This window comes from Euleptes europaea, chromosome 18 (genome assembly GCF_029931775.1).
Source record: "Euleptes europaea isolate rEulEur1 chromosome 18, rEulEur1.hap1, whole genome shotgun sequence".
Classification (NCBI taxonomy): Eukaryota; Metazoa; Chordata; class Lepidosauria; order Squamata; family Sphaerodactylidae; genus Euleptes; species Euleptes europaea.
The window spans coordinates 41,288,411-41,308,212 of NC_079329.1; the positions used below are offsets into that span (position 1 = coordinate 41,288,411).

Sequence of the window (19,802 nt, forward strand, 5' to 3'; positions counted from 1 at the left end):
ATGCGGCCTTGGAAGTGTGATAGCTTCAACAGACTTCCTGGGACTCGTTTGATGTTTTGTATTATGCCAAGCTTGTAACTTCCCATAACAATAAGTGTGAACCCCAGTGCCCCAGTGCCCTGGAGTCAATATATTCTGTAAACCCGATAAGCCCCTCACTTGCAACTTTCTACCTGTGCCTGTCTCATCTCCTGATGTCTTCAATAAATCCTTTGTTTCTGCATCAACGCCTGAGCAATTGATTTGAAGCAAACTCAGAGAGAGGGGATCTCTCACAAAGGGATTACTGAGGGATTACTCCAAACAGAACAAAAAAAAGTCGTCACCCACTGGCAGAAGACGGCAACAGAAGGGGACAGATGAAGCTTCCTGAGGAGAGAGTTCCAGAGCTTTGATGCTGTGACTGAGAAGGCCTTCTCCTGGGTTACCGCCCACCTCATCTCTGAAGGTGTGGGCCTCCGAAGCAGGGCCTCCGAAGATGACCATAGTGGTTGAGTAGATTCATAAGTGTGTAGGCAGTCCTTTGGGGTATTTAATTATTTGTTTATTGCAGTTTTAATGCACCCTCCCCAGCCCAAAGGCCGGGCTGAGATGTGTTGGTCCCAGACCATTTAAAGGTCAATACAAGCACCTGGAATTGTGCCTAGAAACAGATTGGGAGCCAGTGTAGAGGGGTCAAGACTGGAGAGACACAGGCCCTACAGTCCACTCCAGTCAACATCCTGGCTGCAGCATTCTACACTAATTGAAGTTTCTGAACACTTCTCAAGCTGTCACCAGGGCAGGCACCACAGTGGCCAGATCTCTTCTGCCCAGGAAAGGCTGCAGCTGACTAACATTTGAAGCTGTTAAAAGGCACCCCTGGCCACAACTGCCACCTGTTTATTGCACAGTAGGCCTGGCTCCAAGAGCACCCCCAGAGAGCACCTTCCCCCCCACATCCAGAATGTGTGAGCCCTTCAATCCTGGGTCAGACCTTCTGCTCACCAGTAGCACTTCTGTCTTGTCAGAATTAAGCTTCAGGTTTTTAGCCCACACCCACTCCAAAACTGCCTCCAGCTTTGGGTTCAGGGTTTCTACGGCCTCCCCGAGACCAGTCAGAAGCACTAGACGGAGCTGAGAGTCATCCACATATTGGTAACAACCCAGCTCGCATTTCCGGATGACCTCACCCAGCAGTTTCATGTAGATGTTAAAGAGCACAGGGGACAAGATGGAACCTTGCGGAGTCCCACAGGCCAGAGGCCAAAGGGGCTGAGCATCAGTCCCTGAGCACCACCTCCTGAAACTGAGCTTCCAAGTACGACTGGAACCACCACAAAATGGTGCCTCCTGATTCCAGTGGTCTAGAAGAATACTGTGATCAGTGGTATCAAAAGTTGCTGAAAGATCCAGGAGAATTAACAGGGTCATACTCCGCTGTCCATCTCCTGGTGCAGGCCGTCCACCAGAATGGCCAAGGCTGTTTCACTCCCATAACCAGGCCTAAAAACAGATGGATAGAATCTAAACAATTCATTTCATCCAGGAAACTTGAAGTTTGCTTGAAGATAATTAAATACTATAAAGCATAGTATATAGTATAAAATACTACAAAGTATAAAATACTATAAAGCATACCAAGCAGCACAATATGAGAGAAAAAGAAATCAAAGAGCATTCAGACTAAAAAAAATAGCAAATAAAATAACCATAAAAATGATCAGAATATTAAAAATTATTATCAGTATCTACTCAGCAGTGATTTAAGAAATTAAAAATTTGCATTTTTCTTCCAAACATTTGATTTATTTTCATTATATTTATAACATTCATTAGTTTTTGTTTAATTGGTTTAAGAGAGAAACACATATATTTCTTTCTTTTATATTCATTTTGAAATATATATTCAGTGCTTATATCTTCACTGAAGAGGATTCACAACTTGTCAAATTTCAGAAACAGGAACAATGATTCCCGTTTTACAACCAAGTAAAGGCAAATTTAATTCCCAGATGTAATATTTTTGTTTTTCCACCCAATTTCACTGACATTATCAGGGATTGACACAAGGGATCATCCTTGCAATACGAAGGGACAAATGGGCTGGTTATTATGACACAGTTCAGTTCTTCACTTGGCAGAGCAGTCAGAATGAGGTGGTGGGTTACCAAAAAGGCAGCTAGAAGGAGCTGTTCAGCACAACTGTAAGGCAGACTCACAAGTGTCTTTCTCCATTCCAAGATTACCCATCGTATGTTTTGAGGGTGGTGATGGTATTTTTATTTTGAGATCCAATGTTCTTACTCATAGTGATTCTGTGCCGGGGGAGGGGCACAATTCTTCTTAAGTGTTTCTAGTCAGCCCTGTTTGACAGGACGGTAAAGTTGGTTCCCAGTTCCTTATTCTGGCTTCCTGGCTCCTCATTCATGAATCCAACCACACATACTGATGATACTTCAAAGGTTCTGTGCCCAAAAATAAGCTCGGCACCACAACAAATCATACACACTCATATTCAGGGAACTCTGCCCTACAAGGAGACCTATGTTGTTCCATAGTTCAAAACCTAGTTTTTGTCTGGCTGTTCCAAAGTGGGGTGCCCCAGGAGAAATGCAGATTAAGAAACTGGGGGTAGATGTACCCTAAAATTAGCTTTGGAGCACCCTGAATCATACATCTCCATATTTTGAGGACTGTGAGGGGGCGTGCCCCAGTACCCAGTCCAGACACTGGACCCAGCACCTTCTAATTTGGACACCCCCCAGAAAGTCTCTATGATTATGCGGAAAGATGCCCTGAATAATGAACTGGGGCAGCTACCTGCCCTTTGCACCCCAACTTGAGCTTTGAATCATCCTGAAGCGCACATCCCCAAACTCTGGAGTCTGCCCCCTTACAAGACTACACGCAGTGGCACCCAATTCAAACATGGACTCAATATCTGATAAAAATTAACAAACGTATACCATTTTGCATTGTTAAAAAGGCCTCAAAATGTGCAGTAATTCCATTAAATCATAGATATGAGTATCCTGCTTAATAGTGCTCAACTAATGTGGCCAAAATTTATGTAAGAACAATTAATCTAAAATTCCGTGTAGTTGGTCAAGTGGATTAGGCTAAGGTAGATAAATTAAGATATAGAATGTTAAATAAATTATGTTAAGTCATGTAAATTTAGAGAATCCAGATGTTGTTATCTAGTGCAATATCCGTTCCTTCCACATAGCTGAAGTAACTTAAATCATGTAGTCAAATCATGCATCATAAAGAAGTATAATAGTGCACTGCTAAGCATATCTATTCAGAATCTTACTGACGTCTAGTCAACGGGGTTTACTCCCAGGAAAGTGTTCTTAAGATGGCACCATTAGTGAATTGAGTTAGAAAAATAAATTTGATACATTATAATAATGTCCGTGAAGTTGCTTTCTCACCCTGTTTTATTAGCCTGAACAAAAATCCAGATCATATGGGGTAGGCTTCACAACATCGAGAATCTTATCCATCAGCCAGGAATACCAAACCAAAGCTATCCATAAAAGGACCGGATGGTTGTAGAGATACTTCTTCTACCTGATATATTCAATAACTGGTGTTGATGATGGAATGGATTTGAGGCATTTTATCAGCAGTTTTAAAATATCAAAATTAATAGCCAACTGTGTATTCTTGTTTCCTTTGCAGTACGTTTTGCACCTTATAGACCTCCCGACATCTCTTTGAAACCGCTGCTTTTTGAAGTGCCCAGCATCACCACAGAGTCCGTGTTTGTTGGCCGGGACTGGGTATTCCAGGAAATTGATGTCCAGTTGCAAAGCTCCAACACCAGCATGAACAGAGGTGTGGTGATAGTTGGAAACATCGGCTTTGGCAAGACAGCAATTATCTCCAGACTGGTTGCACTGAGTTGCCATGGGACTCGGATGAGGCAGATTGCCTCAGACAGCCCCCATGCATCCCCCAAACGTAAGTGGAGAGATGCGCTATCTCGACTGATCTGGTGGGTGTTGATGTAGTCATCTGTAATTGGGAGAGATGTGAACCTGTGTGCCTTATATGGAAAGTCTGAATCCTTTCTTGGCACATGTGGATGTGAGGAAAGCTACTTGCTTTTCAGCCATATGTGACTGCATGAGATTCAGGGGTGCTATTCTTTGCAGCAAATTGAGGCCACTTCCCCGTTGTTGCAACAGAGGTTTGGAGCAAAGTGTTAGTACGAGTCTTCTGAAGCTCCACTGTGCAGAAAGCAGGCCCTCGGCTGCCAGACCTGGGTAGCAAATCTGTTCAATGAGAACGCCTATCAGGAGTTCCCACGGCTGCATCATAGCTAGGGACTTCTCACACTGGAAATCTGCGAAAGTGCAGACCTTTGGATCTTCTGGTAGTGCTGCAAAGCCCTTTTGAGTGTCAATTGGGAATTCAGTGTACGCATTTTTGCTATTACTTTATTTTACTGTTTTATTTTTTCGTCATTAGCTTTGTTACAAGTATCTATTTTCGTTTGTATATTCATTTTTCACTTCCTTTGGTTTCAATGGGAAACATTTTTTTGGCTGCTACTTTCTTTTCCCCATCCAAGTTGGATGACATTCTCAAGAACTGCAACCAAAGGGATCCTGACCCCTGCTAAACGCCGGGCAGAGAGGAGAGCGCCTCCTGTTTTACAAGCAGGTGAAACTCTTGTTTGCAAAGCAGGCACAAGGAGGCATTCAGAAACCTAAACGAGCAGGTGATGGACACAAGTAATATATAACCGAGGGCACCTAATTGTGCATGAAGAAATTGGGGAGTAGTGTGACTTTAACCAAAGACAGAATGAGCTGGTGAGGCATGAAGCCCACTCCAACCCTGCAACTTATTTGGCTGCACTCAAGGACTTGAAGCATTTTTTCTCCCAAACTGTCTCCACAAGCAGAAGGGAACTGGGCTATGAGAAAAATGCAGAAGGAAAATATCCCAAGAAAAAAAGATGGTTTGGCTCCTGCTAATCTGTGCTCTGTGTTTTAGTTTAAAAATAAACACCCCCAATTTTCTTGACATGGAAATGGACAGATCCCCCCCCCACTCTGCTTTGGCCTCTGTGTGTGTATCAAGTGCCGTCAAGTCATTTCTGACCCATGGCAACCCTATGAATCAATGGCCTCTAAAGCGCCCTGTTAATAGCCTCTCTCAGATCTTGCAAACTGAGGGCTGCGGCTTCCTTGATAGAGTCAATCCATCTCACTTTGGCCTTTAGTTTAACTAAAACAGTCGCTTATGTTTTTTCCAACGTGGGACTAGTAGCAGCTGAGGGGCCTGTTTTTATTAGGGAAATGGTAATGGGTGGAGTTTATTTACTTAAAATATTGATGTCCCTGACTCTCAACCCATAGGTTCCTGAGATATCTTCCAATATCCATAATTTAAACAACACTGAGGACAGAAGCATTGAAAATTATATTATAAAGCCATAACAATAATAACACCAAGAGGGATAATTTGGCCAGAAAGGTACAGGGGAAGAAGTAGCATATAAAGGTGTGGAAGAAAAAGAAATGTTTTTAACCGGCAAATGTTTTCAACTTAGCAAACTGGACACCAGGCCAGAGCTGTAGAGATGAAAATCCGAAGCTGAGGTTTGCTCTTTTTAATGGGGCGCAGCCATAACCTCAAAGGGCTGATTCTTCAGTCCCTGATGACTTGCATAATTGAGCGATGACACCTCTGTTTTGTGTGGATTAAATGTCAGTTTACACCTGGAGCTATTCAGAGTATCCACTGTCTCACCTGAAAGGAAAAATAGAGCTGTGCCATCATCATACTGATGACATCTCATTCTAAATCTCAAGGTGATCTCACCTAGTGGGTTTCTTGCAGATGCTGAACAGCATAGGAAACAAGATGGAACCTGTAGTAGAACCAATAAGCTGCCCTTCCCAGCATTACCTTCTAGTCCCAGTTGACGAGATAGAAAGGGGTCCACTAGAGCACAAAAACTCCTGTTACTCATTTTGGCCAGCTTGTCCAGAAGGATGCCATAGTAAATGATACTGAAAGCTGCTTAAGAGGCCCGGGAGAATCAACATGATCATACTCCTAGCGATCTACAGGTAAAAGTCAGCAATAACAATAAGCTAATTGTTACCCAGTCTGTGGGTACATGTGTCACAGTGGTTTGAGGGAGAGATGAAAAGATCAAACACAAGGGAAGAGTCAGGTGAAAAGGACAACAGAAGGCATGGAACAGTTGAGAAGCAGTGAAAGCCCTTCATGCACCCCTCATGACAATTAGGCACCTTTCTATGTGTACAAATGCCTCTTGTATTTAAGAGCTATATACATCTACAGCATGCCCACCTTGTCTTTAAAAGAATTACACTCATTTTAAAAGATAAAATATTTCATAGGATTTTTTCAGTACTCCTCCAAATTTGAAATGTTTCCATTGGAAAAAGTTGAAAAAAAGGCTTCTGGAAAAAACCAGGAAAAACCTTCCCCTCAATTTTTTTGATTTTTTCCAAGGCCTTCACACCTCTACTCCTCCCCTGCATTAACTGCCAGCCTAATCTCGACAACTTGTGCTGCAAGGAAGGGCTTAGATTTGTTAGGCTCTGGGGAATTTTCTGTGACAGTCTATACAAAAGAGGCTGGCTTCTCTTGAACCTAAGAAGGTGGGGGAGCAGTTGTTAAACTCCTGGGGAGGGACTGACTGGAGCTGGGGAAAGCCACTGGTTTGGGCCAACTTATCCAAGTCTAAGGGATGATGCAATGAACGTTTGGGGTAATGTTGGAATCACCAGGTCTAAAAGGATGCCTGCATGGTTAATGATCCCTGTCAAGAAAACCATAAAGGGGTAAAAGGTTTCCTTACAAACTTAAAGGCTTGCCCAAATGAAATGAACAGAACAGGTTCTGGCAAAATAAATGTAGGTACACAATAAGGTGAGCAAAAAGAGAATTTGAGGAGGGGATTTCTAAAAACATTAAGACAAATAATAAGCATTTCTTCAAATAGATCAGGAGTAGAAAACCAGGCAGAGCAGTGGTTGGGCTGTTGAATGACAAAGAAATGAAAAGATTATTAAGGAAGTTGGGAAGATGACAGAGAAGCTGAAGGAATTCTTGGCATCTGTGTTCACATAGAAAGTTTGGAGCAAGTACCCACACTGGAGCTGCTTTCTTTGCAAAGAGTTTCTGAAGAACTGAGTCAAATTAAGGTAATAAGAGATGAAGTTATAAGAATACTAGGCAGACTGGAATCTAGTAAGTCTCCAGGTCCACATGTCAGCTACCCTTGAGTTCTTAAGGAACTCCAATGTGGGATTGTTGACCTACTAAGCAGTATATGTGACTTGTCAGTAGGGTTGCCAGCTCTTGGTTGGGAAATACGTGGAGGAGGGTAGAGTTTGGGGAGAGGAGGGACTTCAGAGGGGCATAATGCCATAGAGGTCACCTTCCAAAGTAGCCATCGTCTCCAGGTCGAATAGATCTCTACCACCATCTGGAGGTTGGGAACCCTACTTGTCAGTTAAATCAGCCTCCATATCAGTAGACTGCAGAATATCAGTGGAGAATATTACACTATTTTTTAAGGTCTAGGGAGCTCCAGGAAATTAGAGGCAGGTTAGCCTAAATTCTGTTCCAGGTAAATTAACAGAATCTGTTACTAACATTATTAAGCATGGAGAGGAACAAACATGGAGAGGGAAAATCATCATGGCCTCTCCTGCCTTTCAGAGTATTTTGAGAAAGTAAACAAGCCTGTAGGTAATAGTGACCTTGTAGATATTGTATGCTTGGACTTTCAAAAGGCTTTTGACATGTTACCTCATAAAAGACCCCTGAGTAAGCGTAACAGTTGTGGAATAAGAGGACAGGTCCTCTTAAGGATTGAAAACTGGCTAAATGACAGAAAGCAAAGGGCAGTGTGAGGTTTCTGTCCCTCCAGCATTGCTGGTTATTTAGTTTTGCCCTCCTGCCCAGGGGCTGGGAGGCTCTGGCAGGCATTGGGAGGGGAGGGGGAAGCTTCACCTCATCCCGCCAACAATTTTACAGTAAGAGTTGTTTGACAGTGGAATCAACTACCTAGGGTGGTGGTGAGCTCCCCCTCACTGGCAGTCTTTAAGCAGAGGCTGGACAAACACTTGTCAGGGATGCTCTAGTTTGATCCTGCATTAAGCAGGGGGTTGGACTAGATGGCCTGTGTGGCCCTTTCCAACTCTTTGATGCTATGATTCTATGGCACTAACCTGAGAGCTGGTTCTGGCCCTGGACAAGTAGGAATAAATGGAGAGTTCTTGCAATGGAGGGAAGTATGGATTGGTACTCTGCTGGTGCTATTTAATTTGTTCATAAATGATCGGGAACTGGGGGTTGGCAGTATAGTGGCCAAGCTTGCAGATGACACCAAATTATTCAAGGTGGGGAAAACCAAGGCAAATGGTGAAGAGCTCCAAGAGGATCTCTGAATTGGGTGAGGAGGCACCAGTGTGGCAAACGATTGGTAAATGTAAGGTGATTGTGAGCCCTTGGTCCAGAAGAACCAGAAACCACATCATAGACAATCAGGTCCAAAGAAGCTGGTCTTTACTGGTCAAATAGATTTACAGAGCATAATAGGAAAGGTGACAGCAATGAAGCCTGCTGGCTTAGCTTGGTAATATAAAAGCCTGGAACAGGCTAGAGATTACAAAACACAAACAGCGCTGTGATTCCCACAGCTTCAAACAGGACAGAAAGTCATAACAGTCCTTGGGTCTGGATAGTGGGAAGCGAACGTACAGAGATACAGAACGTCACCTGCTGAGAAACAGAAACCGAGATACAGGCCTGACAGTGATGCCCATTGGAATAGAAATTCTTAACAATAAATGTATGCTGATGGTGCGTGAACTGGCAGTGACTGAAAGGGAAAGAGATCTGTAGATGGATGGATGGATGGATGGATGGATGGATGGATGGATGGATGGATGGATGGATAGATAGATAGATAGATAGATAGATAGATAGATAGATAGATAGATAGATAGATAGATAGATGGATGGATGGATGGATGGATGGATGGATGGTTTCTTTACTGCCCTTGGTCAGATAAAACAAAATACATCGACTAAAATAGTCTTACAGACAAAGGTTTACAGTCCGAGTCTTAAATCACTTAAAAAATAAAAAAATAAAAAAATAAATAACATCCAAGTTAAATCTGCCATTTGGACTAAGAGACTACTCTATTGCAACGAATTTTCATTGCTGCTGTACAAAGTTTTGCTACCTGAGAGGTGATTGAAGGATTATCTCCTTGTAGGAGCTTTTCGATCTTTTCTCTTTCCCTGTCGGGTCCCATTCTCAGTATGAGGGGCTAAATAGAACGAGGTATTGTGTAAAAGTTACAATTCATGAGAACATGTTCAGTGGTTTCTAAATCCTCAGATTTACAGGGGCAGAGTCTCTCCGTCCTGGGTATCTTCTTAAATTTCCCCTCCAACATAGCAGAGGGTAAGGCTGCACACCTAGCCAAGGTAAAAGCCCTCCTATATTTTGTCGAAGGCTTTCACGGTCAGAGTTCATTGGTTCTCGTAGGTTATCCGGACTGTGTAACCGTGGTCTTGGTATTTTCTTTCCTGACGTTTCGCCAGCAGCTGTGGCCGGCATCTTCAGAGGAGTAACACTGAAGGACAGTGTCTCTCAGTGTCAAATGTGTAGAAAGAGTAATATATAGTCAGAAAGGGGTTGGGTTTGAGCTGAATCATTGTCCTGCAAAAAGGTTATGTAGTTTGTCTTCGATGGCTATTATCCACTTTGACCTAAAAGTATCACAAAGAATCAGTGGAAGAAGACCCTTAGGGTTGAAATTAATTTTTAGCCAGAGATAAAGCGAGGACAAGACAACCCTTGCCTCAACCTTCATCATGCCAGTTTCTAAACGGATCATAGCATTTGATACACATCTTGGCAATTGCAGGGCAGCTCTAAGAACCTTAGATTGCACTCGTTCAATGGGAATGAGGGTGGAGAGTCAAGGTGTGTTCCATATAACATTTGTGCTAGAGTTTTCACCTGAAAAAGTTTAAGGACAGCTGGAATATAGTGTGCCCCTTTGGTCCAGAGAAAATTTATTATTGAACGGGCTGATCTAATTGGCAACATAGGTATTATGAGCCAGCTTGGATGGAACAACCGCAACAAAGATCAAAACCAAGAAATAAAAAGTTGCAGAGAAACAATATGTATAAATATATTATCAAAAATGGGTACAAGGTGTCTGAATGGGTCTGAAAATAAACTGCCAATATTGTATAAAGCCGTGGTGTGGCCTCATTCAGAAGAGTGTGTAGAGTTCTGTTTGCCTTATCTCAAAAAGGACACTGCAGAGCTGGAAAAGGTACAGAGGAGGGCAACCAAGATGATGAAGGGATTGAAACTCCTTTCTTGTGAGAAAAGACTGAGGAGTCCGGGGATTTTCAGTTTAGAAGGGTGGGTGAGTGACATGATAAAGATTTATGAAATTGTACAGGTGGTAGAGAGCTTTTTCTCCCTCTCTTGAACTTGGGGCACTCAGTGAAGCTGATGTACAATAGGTACAGGACAGGCAAAAGGAAATGCTTTTTTACCCAACAAGTGATCAGACTCCTGTCTGGGGTAGTCCTCCTCTTCCACCGAGCACACAGCTTGTGGAGGGATGCACATGGAGTGGGGAGGCAGGGGACACCCGCCCAGCCAAATCAACTGTGGTGATCAGTGGGTGGCAGATGATTACCCTCACGCCTTTCTCATGTATTTCAGCCATGGTATATTATTTTGTCTAAAAGCCTATGTACTATGTAGACTTCCTTGAATAAAGGAAAAGTAATTAAGCTGTGGAATTAATTACCAGTGGGCATGGTGATAGCCACCAGCATAAATGGCTTTAAAAGGGGGTTAGACAGGTGTATGGAGGAGAGGTCATCAGTGGCTTCTAGGCATCTGTACTATCCATGGTGACTAAAGAGAACCTCCATATTCAGAGGCAGCAAACCTCTGAATACCAGTGCTCTATGCCCTGTTTTTTGGGTCCTCCTGGGCAACTGGTTGGCCTCTGTGTGAAACAGTATGCTGGACCAGATGAACCAATGCTCTGACCCAGCAGGCTCTACTTACATTCTTATGTTCTTAATTTCAGGGAACTCAGTTTATAAGTCAAGAGGATCTATACTTCAGATCCATGTTTTTGTGCCATAGCAGCCCCATGGAATGCTACACCGATGTGTTTTCTGGTGCAATTATGAACATTGGTGTGGAGTGTGATATTACAGCACATTTTTGATGGAATCCATACAAAAATCACAAGGATCCGTGGGGGTCTGTGGTTTTTTATGCAGTTTTTTGCATCATGGCAGTGATGGATCTGTGTTTTCTGCAGCTGCAATGTTTGATTTGGTGGTGAATTTTGGGAGACACCATTAAAATATTATGAAGATCCATTTGTTGGATCTATGTCTTTGCATAGATTGGAATGCCGTAAACCACGAGATCCACGACTGTTATGGCATTGTCCTTGGACAAGCGTATGAATTGCAACTGTGTTGCTTTAATGTATTTATCGTATGAATTCATTATGATTGATTAAAAATCATCTAGACTCAATACTTATGTTAGATTCTGTGTTTTGTACAAGTTGCTGTTTTGTGCCTGGGAGCTCCCAAGGCTTTTGGGCGGCGCCGGCGCTGGGGGCGGGGGAATTAAGTAACGTCCTGAAGTCCAAACTGTGCCTTCTTCTGCTGGGTCTGATTGCGGTTTTCTGTCATTGGTCAGGTAGGCTTTTGTGCAGGCAACGGGGCTGTGTTTTGGGTGGGCATGAACATAGTTTATTCGGCTCCCACTCACCAAGAACAAAACCAGACAAACGCTCTCTTGTGCACATTTTGCCTTTGCACAGTGCCACGGAATCTGTGAGTCTGGATCTTTGTCTTCCAAAGGGGATTCAGGCGAGGGAAACAGATTTTGGAGCCTCGGCCGGTTTTCATTTCCCAGGCAAGATTCCTTGTTGAGCGTATATTCGGGGTTGATGGAATGATTTGTATTCCCCTATATTTTTTATTTGGAATGAACTTAGCCAGAATCACATCATCTATCAGTGAGCGCTCTAGATAAGTCCTGGACATATTCTGTCAGGATTAAAGTGCGAAGGAAACAGTCCTGTCGATTCAGACCAGCCCAGGCAAAGAGTTGTTGGAGTCCTCTGGAAGGCTGACCCACCACTTGTCCCCCCTTTCCTCACGGCAGATGTTGATGCCAGCCGAGAGCCCCCCCTCACGCAGCAACCTTCTGCTCACTCCTCCATCACCAGCGGAAGCTGCCCTGGAACCCCGGAAATGCGTAGGCGCCAGGAAGAGGCAATGCGAAGGCTCGCTGCCCAGGTATTAAAAAATTTTTAAAAGACATTTTTTATTTTTCCTTCTGCTTTTCAGTTATCTTTTACTAAAATGGGAACATGGATGCTGCAAACCAGTATGTTTAAAAGGGGAATAGTAGTATACATTAGGCATTTTTTATGAATAAGGTATATGATGACATTTTTAAAAAGGAAAAGTGGGGTCCTTCTTCCTCACTGAACAACTCCAGAAGTATTGTCGAAGGCTTTCACCGATGCTCCAGAAGTGTTCCTGGCTCTTTGTGGTCTCCTTGTCTCATTCAAATAAGCTCCATGGCTGGTGGCTCTAGAGTCAGGCCTTTGGCTCTTGTACCGGCAGATGAGTTGTGCCTGCCCAGCTTTCCCCTGGTGTACCTGCTGGCCTGTCAAAGGCCCTCATACAGAGCGCCGGCCCCGCTATAACCACTGTGGCAGGCAGGCATTCTGCGGCGTCAGTCAGAGCAGTGCTGGATGCTCAGTTGACGGCACTTGTGCCCTGCCTCCAGACAGGCCGCCTGCTCGTCTTTCTCCCGTTTGTGTGCTGAATAGAGACCATGAAGAAGAAAGACAGGATGCTTACATGGAACTGCGGTTCTTTGAGTGCAGTCACACAATCCATCTCTTCCCTACAATTCGTGCCTTTTCAACTGGTATCTGCATTTCCTTTGGAAGAACTGAGAAGAAAATTGCACACACGCACGCACACACACAGGTTAAGCATGAATTTAAAAGGAGGGAGGATTTCATACTGAAAGGTTAAACTCTAGAAGGTGCCATGATCATGCTCTGTGCAGGCTTAGATCCTATTTGTGTGAGAACATCAGTTATAAGTGAGCAGCCTATTTTTCGGGCTTATTGTTTATTTAAAACTTTTATGTCTCACACTAAGTGAGCCTGTGGGCACCTTTGGAATTCTGACACAGTGCGGTGGGTGCAGCCCCAAAATGGCTGTTCCAGGAGGCGGACCCAGCCCCCAAATGGCTGTTCCAGGAGGCGGACCCAGCCCCAAAATGGCTGCCACAGCTTACCTTCAGTCACAAAGTGAAGATCCTTGTGCTGTGGTGGCAGCTGTTGCCATAGCAACACTTTAAAAAAATGCAGAACCAGCCAAATCTCCATTGGTCAATTAGAAGCCTTCCTGGGCAAAAGCCCACCCCCCATCCCCACCCTCTTTCTAAAAGTCCTTGGCGGGCGCCAGAAAAAGTGTTGGTGGGTACCATGGTTCCCACAGGCACCATGTTGGGGACCCGTGCTTTAAGTGGTTGAGCATGGCAGCTTCCATACAATCAAATGTAAGAACAAGTTACAACTGGTAGCTGCAGAAATTCTCTCTTTCTCCCCTTTGGGTTACTCCTTCATCATTGTCATTTCCAGCATAGTATTCCTTTTAGTACATTCATTTAATCAGTGAACTTTCTGTGCAAATTCACAGTGGGTAGCCGTGTTAGTCTGTCTGCAGTAGTAGAAAAGGGCAAGAGTCCAGTAGCACCTTAAAGACTAACAAAAATATTTTCTGGTAGGGTATGAGCTTTCTAGCCCTGACCTAGATGGCCCAGGCTAGCCTGATCTCGTCAGATCTCAGAAGCTAAGCAGGATCAGCCCTGGTTAGTATTTGGATGGGAGACCACCAAGGAAGTCCAGGGTTGCTGTGCAGAGGAAGGCACTGGCAAACCACCTCTGCTAGTCTCTTGCCATGAAAAACCCAAAAAGGGGTCGCCATAAGTCGGCTGCGACTTGAAGGCATTTCACACACACATGAGCTTTGTGAAGAAGTGAGCTGTGGCTCACGAAAGCTCATACCCTACCAGAAAATATTTTTAAGGTGCTACTGGACTCTTGCCCTTTTCTATTTCTGTGCAAAGTCATTGTTAAATTAAATTACAATGGGAGAGAAAAAGGAAAAAATTAAAAGTGTATATGTACCAAACCCTCCTCCATATGCTATTTTATAACCAAAATTATATTTCCTGCCTGACTACCCATACCTTTATTATGGCTGGCTATCTTACCAGTTTTTGATTTCAGAGAAATAACGTGTTGCGTTCAAAGCAGGCATCCAAACTGAGCTCCTGTACATGTAATTAAGTTTTACATGAGGCAGATTTCAGTGGCGTGTTGGAACACCTTTGTTACCTCCTCTACGAGAATCTGCTGTTGGCAGCTTTTGCTGGTCTGGACCTCTTCAAACCAGGGCCTTGTCCGTATGTAAAATGTCTAAAATGTGCACATTAGCTTTCTTTGATTAAAAAATAAGTCTGCCTCTTGCAATGATTTAGTACCACAGAGTCCTCATACACCCTACCCAACTGTGTTTCAGGCGGGTAAGTTAGTAGCTACCTTTGTTTCTGCTTTCCTTTTTGTACAGCTCAACAGCTGCAATAATTTCTAAGGACCAGCGTGAATTTCCTTATTATCTGATTCCTCCAGACTCGGCCTCACGGATACTTAGCGTAGGATACCTTTTCTTGTAGAGTGAGAGCAAGCAGGAAGTGATGGCGGCTTTCGTTTCCTGCCTGCTCCTGGAGAGACTGATAGGTGTGTTTCCCCTTTTGTAGGTTGTTGCTTATCACTATTGCCAGGCTGATAATGCCTACACCTGCCTGGTGCCAGAGTTTGTACACAACGTGGCAGCCCTGCTCTGCCGCTCCCCTCAGTTCGTGGCCTACAGGGAGCAGCTGCTGCGGGAGCCCCATCTTCAGAGTGTGCTTAGCTTGCGTTCCTGTGTCCAGGACCCTTTGGCTTCCTTCCGGCGGGGAGTCCTGGAGCCTTTGGAAAACCTTCATAAAGGTAAAAACAACAACAACATAATTTACCTTGACTGCATCCGTATGAGCTGAACATTTTAATACTTATTTTTCTCTGTTCCTCACAAATGCTCAGAACGGAAGATCCCTGATGAGGACTTCATCATATTAATCGATGGCTTAAATGAAGCTGAATTTCACAAACCTGATTATGGGGACACAATAGTATCTTTTCTCAGCAAAATGATTGGGAAATTTCCATCCTGGCTGAAGCTGATTGTAACAGTTAGAACAAGCCTACAGGTGGGTTGTAGCCTGTTTTTTCCCACTCCTCAGTTCAGTTTCCTTCGCTAGGACCGAGGGCAGAGTCCCTTCTGTGTTGGGCCTCTGTGGCTTCAGGCTTTCTGTGAGGCAGAACCCAACTTTGTGCCCAGTTACATAGAGGCCTCTGGTACACAAGTTGGGAGGACGTAGCAGAGTTGACCACAACCTCATAGCCTCTCTTTTGGAAGTGTTTCGGTCAGTATTTTCATGGACCCAAGGTCAGCAAATGGGATAGTGTCATTCATGCGTGCCCCAGCAAGGAATCTGCGGGTTGGGGGGGATGAGCTTTCCATGCCCACCTCTTCCTCTTCTCTGTCTCTTTTGGCTCTGGGTGGGGAAGACAGTTAAAAGATTTGGCTTTAAATTTATTTTGAAGGTAGTTTAAAGATACTACTTTGAGTCACTTCACAGATCTTTTGCTGGGATGGCTCCATCTTTGTCCTTTCGTTTGGGAGATAAAAACCTGACCTGTATATACTGTAACAAGAAACTAGTAATTGTATTTTTTTCCATTTTCAGCTTCTCCAGAATTTACATTATTCTTTTTTTTTCTCATAGGAAATAATTAAGTTATTACCCTTCCATAGGATATTCCTGGATAGACTGGAAGAAAATGAAGCTATAGATCAGGATCTCCAAGCCTACATCCTGCACCGAATACACAGCAGCTCTGAAATCCAGAACAACATCTCCCTGAATGGCAAGATGGACAACACAACTTTTGGCAAACTCAGTTCTCATCTCAAAACCCTGAGTCAAGGATCCTATCTGTACCTTAAGCTCACTTTTGACCTCATAGAAAAGGGCTACCTGGTCTTAAAAAGCTCCAGCTATAAAGTCGTCCCTGTCTCCCTCTCGGAGGTATATTTGCTGCAGTGCAATATGAAATTCCCCACACAGTCTTCCTTCGACCGGGTGACGCCCCTCTTGAACGTTGCTGTGGCATCGCTGCACCCCTTGACTGATGAGAATATTTTCCAGGCTATCAATGCAGGAAGCATTGAAGAAACCTTGGAATGGGAGGACTTCCAGCAGAGGATGGAGAACCTCTCCATGTTTCTTATAAAACGCAGAGACATGACAAGGATGTTTGTCCACCCATCTTTTCGAGAGTGGCTGATCTGGAGAGAGGAAGGGGAAAAGACCAAGTTCCTTTGTGACCCTAGGTAAGTAACCCGTTAATTTTGACAGGCAATGGTACCCAGATCTCACTGTTTTTAGGAATGCATACTCACAAGAAATTCAATCTGGACTGAAAATCTGGAATAAAAATTAATACTGTCTGCGTTTGTATGATATCAACTTATTGTTAGTGTAGAAAATGTATATTTGTTGTTCATTTTGGGCTTTGGGTTAATAGTAATGAATGAAGGGATAAATGCCGGCTGCCTAAAGCAGGAGTGGGAGTCTGTCACAATCTAGTGATCTGCTTCTGATCTGAACCACATCAGAGCCAAAGGAAGTCTGGAAGCTGCCTCTTTGACCAGCTCTGTCACCTTTCCTATCTGGAGAATGCTTGACTGAAAGCAGCTACGGAGGGAGCCTCTTCCTGGCACTGGTGATGGTTGTTCTTGGCTGACTGTAGGGATGGTGGATCAGGAAGGAGGTAGCCTGAGACCATGGTGCTTGCTGCTGGTGAGGCAGGGGGGCTTTCTTAAGGTGTTTTGAACAGAGACAGGAGACCCCGACTAGATGGGATGGATGCCAGTCCAGTGGTTTCAACACAGGCTGCCCTGATCACAGCTACAGTCGGGGGCTGGGAGCCACATTTTGAAGCAAATGTGGCCCATTGAGGGAGAACATCCCCCCCACACACACACACACCTTATGCTGCTCACCTGTCAAGTGTCCTGAGGCGAACTGCTGTTCTCAAGTTCACAGAATCCTTATGGGTGACGATTCCGGGCCCCAAAGGTGATTTAATACTGGGGACGTTCTATCGCCCCCCTGACCAAATGGCTCAGGGTGATCTTGAGATGGAGAATGAAATTAGGGGAGCATGTAAAGGTAATAAAGTAGTAATAATGGGAGACTTCAACTTCCCTCATATTGATTGGATAAATGTATCCTCCAGTCAAGCCAAAGAGATAAAATTTTTAGACATCCTAAATGACTGTGCCCTCGAACATTTGGTCATAGACCCAACCAGAGGGGAGGCGATCCTGGATTTAATACTCTGTGGTGCTGCCAGTGACTTAGTGCGGGATGTGGATGTAGTTGAGCCAGTTGGCAATAGTGACCACAATGGCATCAAATTTAATTTATATGTAAGTGGGAAAGTGACTGGGAAATCTCACACAATTACCTTTGACTTTAAAAGAGGGAACTTCTCTAAAATGAGAAAACTGGTAAAGAGGAAGTTGAAAGGAACAGTTAGGAGGGTTAACTGTCTTGATAATGCTTGGTGGTTACTCAAGTCCACATTACTAGAGGCTCAGCTAGCTTGTATACCATAGGTCAGGAAAGGTAGTAATAAGTCCAAGAGGTCACCACAATGGCTAACTGGTAAGGTGAAGGAAGCAATTAGAGAGAAAAAGTCTTCCTTCAGAGACTGGAAGGTTTGCCCAAACAAGGCAAACAGAAGCAAACACAAACCTTCGCTCCCTACTCCCGTGTAAGAAACTCAGTGAAAAGTATGTGGGGCCTTTCCCAGTCTCACAGCTCATTAATGAAGTCACAGTGGAACTCAGCCTTCCGAAGTCCCTGAGGGGCATCCATCCAGTGTTTCTTGTCAGTTTGCTAAAGAAATACGTGCCTGCACCAGAATGGCACCCCGGTCCTGCTCCCGAGCTCCTGGTGTTGGGGGGGGGGGGGAGGAACATTTCAAAGTTTCCAAGGTCCTAGATTCCCGGATCCGCAACAAGGTGCTCTACTATCTGGTTCGCTGGAAGCACTTGGTCCGGGTCATGATGAGTGGGTGGCTGAACACCATGTAACTGCCCCCCGTCTGGTTCGCCAATTTCACAATGCTTACCCTCAGAAATCTCGCCGGATTGTTGGGAGGGAGGGGGCCTTAGGGGGAGCAGAATGTCAGGCCTTTGCTGTTAGCAGGAGTAAAGGCTCTTGACATGAGTAGGCCAGTTTCTGGCTACACATCAAGTCCTTGGTTCTCATGCCTGTAAACTCTATGTACAGTTTTGCTCATCCTGTTTTCCACAGCTGTGCTCTAATGTTTAGTCTTCCTTCCTGGGAATCGCTTATCTTGGGGTTGCTTAGCCATGTTTACCTTCGCAGCCTGTAGTGCTTTTAAACATGTAACCTGCCTATGTTTTGCCATTACCAGTCTCACCTGCCGTTAGGCAGTCAGTCCTTTAATCTGTCTTTTTGCTCCTAATAAAGTATTACTGCTTCAGAGCTACCTGCCTGGATGAGTTTGCTTATGGGATGCTAGGGACAGACTCCTGATCCTGACAATACTCACAAAAGGTCTAAATTTTACAATAAGTCTTGCATTTAGAGAAAAATTATTTAAGGTGTCACATATGTGGCATCTTTCTCCAAGCAGAGTTCAAAAAATGTGCAACTTGGATAAAAATTCTAGTAAATGCTGGTATTGTGATTCAGCTGCTGCAGATTATCTACACATGTGGTGGTGCTGCAGTAGAGCCCAAACATATTGGATGAAAGTGATTGAAATCATATCCAGCGGCCTTGAAATTGTTATTCCAATAAGACCAGAAACAATTTTATTAAATTATCTTCCAGATAAACCAAAGATTATTCAAGTTATGTTTTTCCATATACTAACAGTTGCAAGAACAAATCTTGCAAGATATTGGAAAAGCAAAAAATTCCCTGATTTAAATAATTGGCTTGATAAGGTTAAAGAAACCTATGCTTTAATTAAGTTGACGTATTATAATAATGACAAAAATACAGAAGAACTGGACGCTCGCTGGAATGTAACAATTTCAAAGATGGAAAAAACACTCCAATGTGTAAATCGCAGAGAGGGAGGGAAGTGACAACCATGCGGATTTTAGATAAATACGGTAGATAGAGTAGTGCTTGGTTCACTATTATGGATATTTTAGTTATATTAGCAGCACAGTCTTAGTTTCTTTTAAAGAGTTTGTATTATGAGTATTTTAGTAATGTTATATTTCCATTTTCTTTTGTTGTTGTATTTCTGTTTTCCTTCATTGTTGTATTCTCATTTTCTCTTAACAAAAAAAAAAAGATGACGGTAGCAAGTTAGATCATTTCTATGAGTTAAAAATAGTGAAATTGTATCCTACAAAGTAGTAAATCAGTACAGTAACTATACTGCCCCATGGCTTCAGTATTTCCAGTTATGTCATTTGCATAATAGAATTGAGGACTTTGATGAATAACTATGAATTATGCTTCTTACAAAATCAAAGCAAAATGTTAGTATATT

At 43.6% G+C, this 19,802-nt stretch overlaps 1 protein-coding gene across 2 annotated transcripts in view; it reads left to right on the forward strand.

Moving 5' to 3' along the window:
• TANC2 (tetratricopeptide repeat, ankyrin repeat and coiled-coil containing 2) overlaps window positions 1–19,802 on the forward strand; it is a 287,584-nt gene that overhangs the window by 227,657 nt on the left and 40,125 nt on the right. For both annotated transcript variants that reach the window (XM_056863337.1, XM_056863338.1), the window contains 5 exons: window positions 3,670–3,951; window positions 12,227–12,360; window positions 14,909–15,140; window positions 15,234–15,400; window positions 15,980–16,587. In XM_056863337.1, coding sequence (XP_056719315.1) covers window positions 3,670–3,951; window positions 12,227–12,360; window positions 14,909–15,140; window positions 15,234–15,400; window positions 15,980–16,587 — 1,423 coding nt within the window. The remainder of the gene's footprint in view (window positions 1–3,669; window positions 3,952–12,226; window positions 12,361–14,908; window positions 15,141–15,233; window positions 15,401–15,979; window positions 16,588–19,802) is intronic.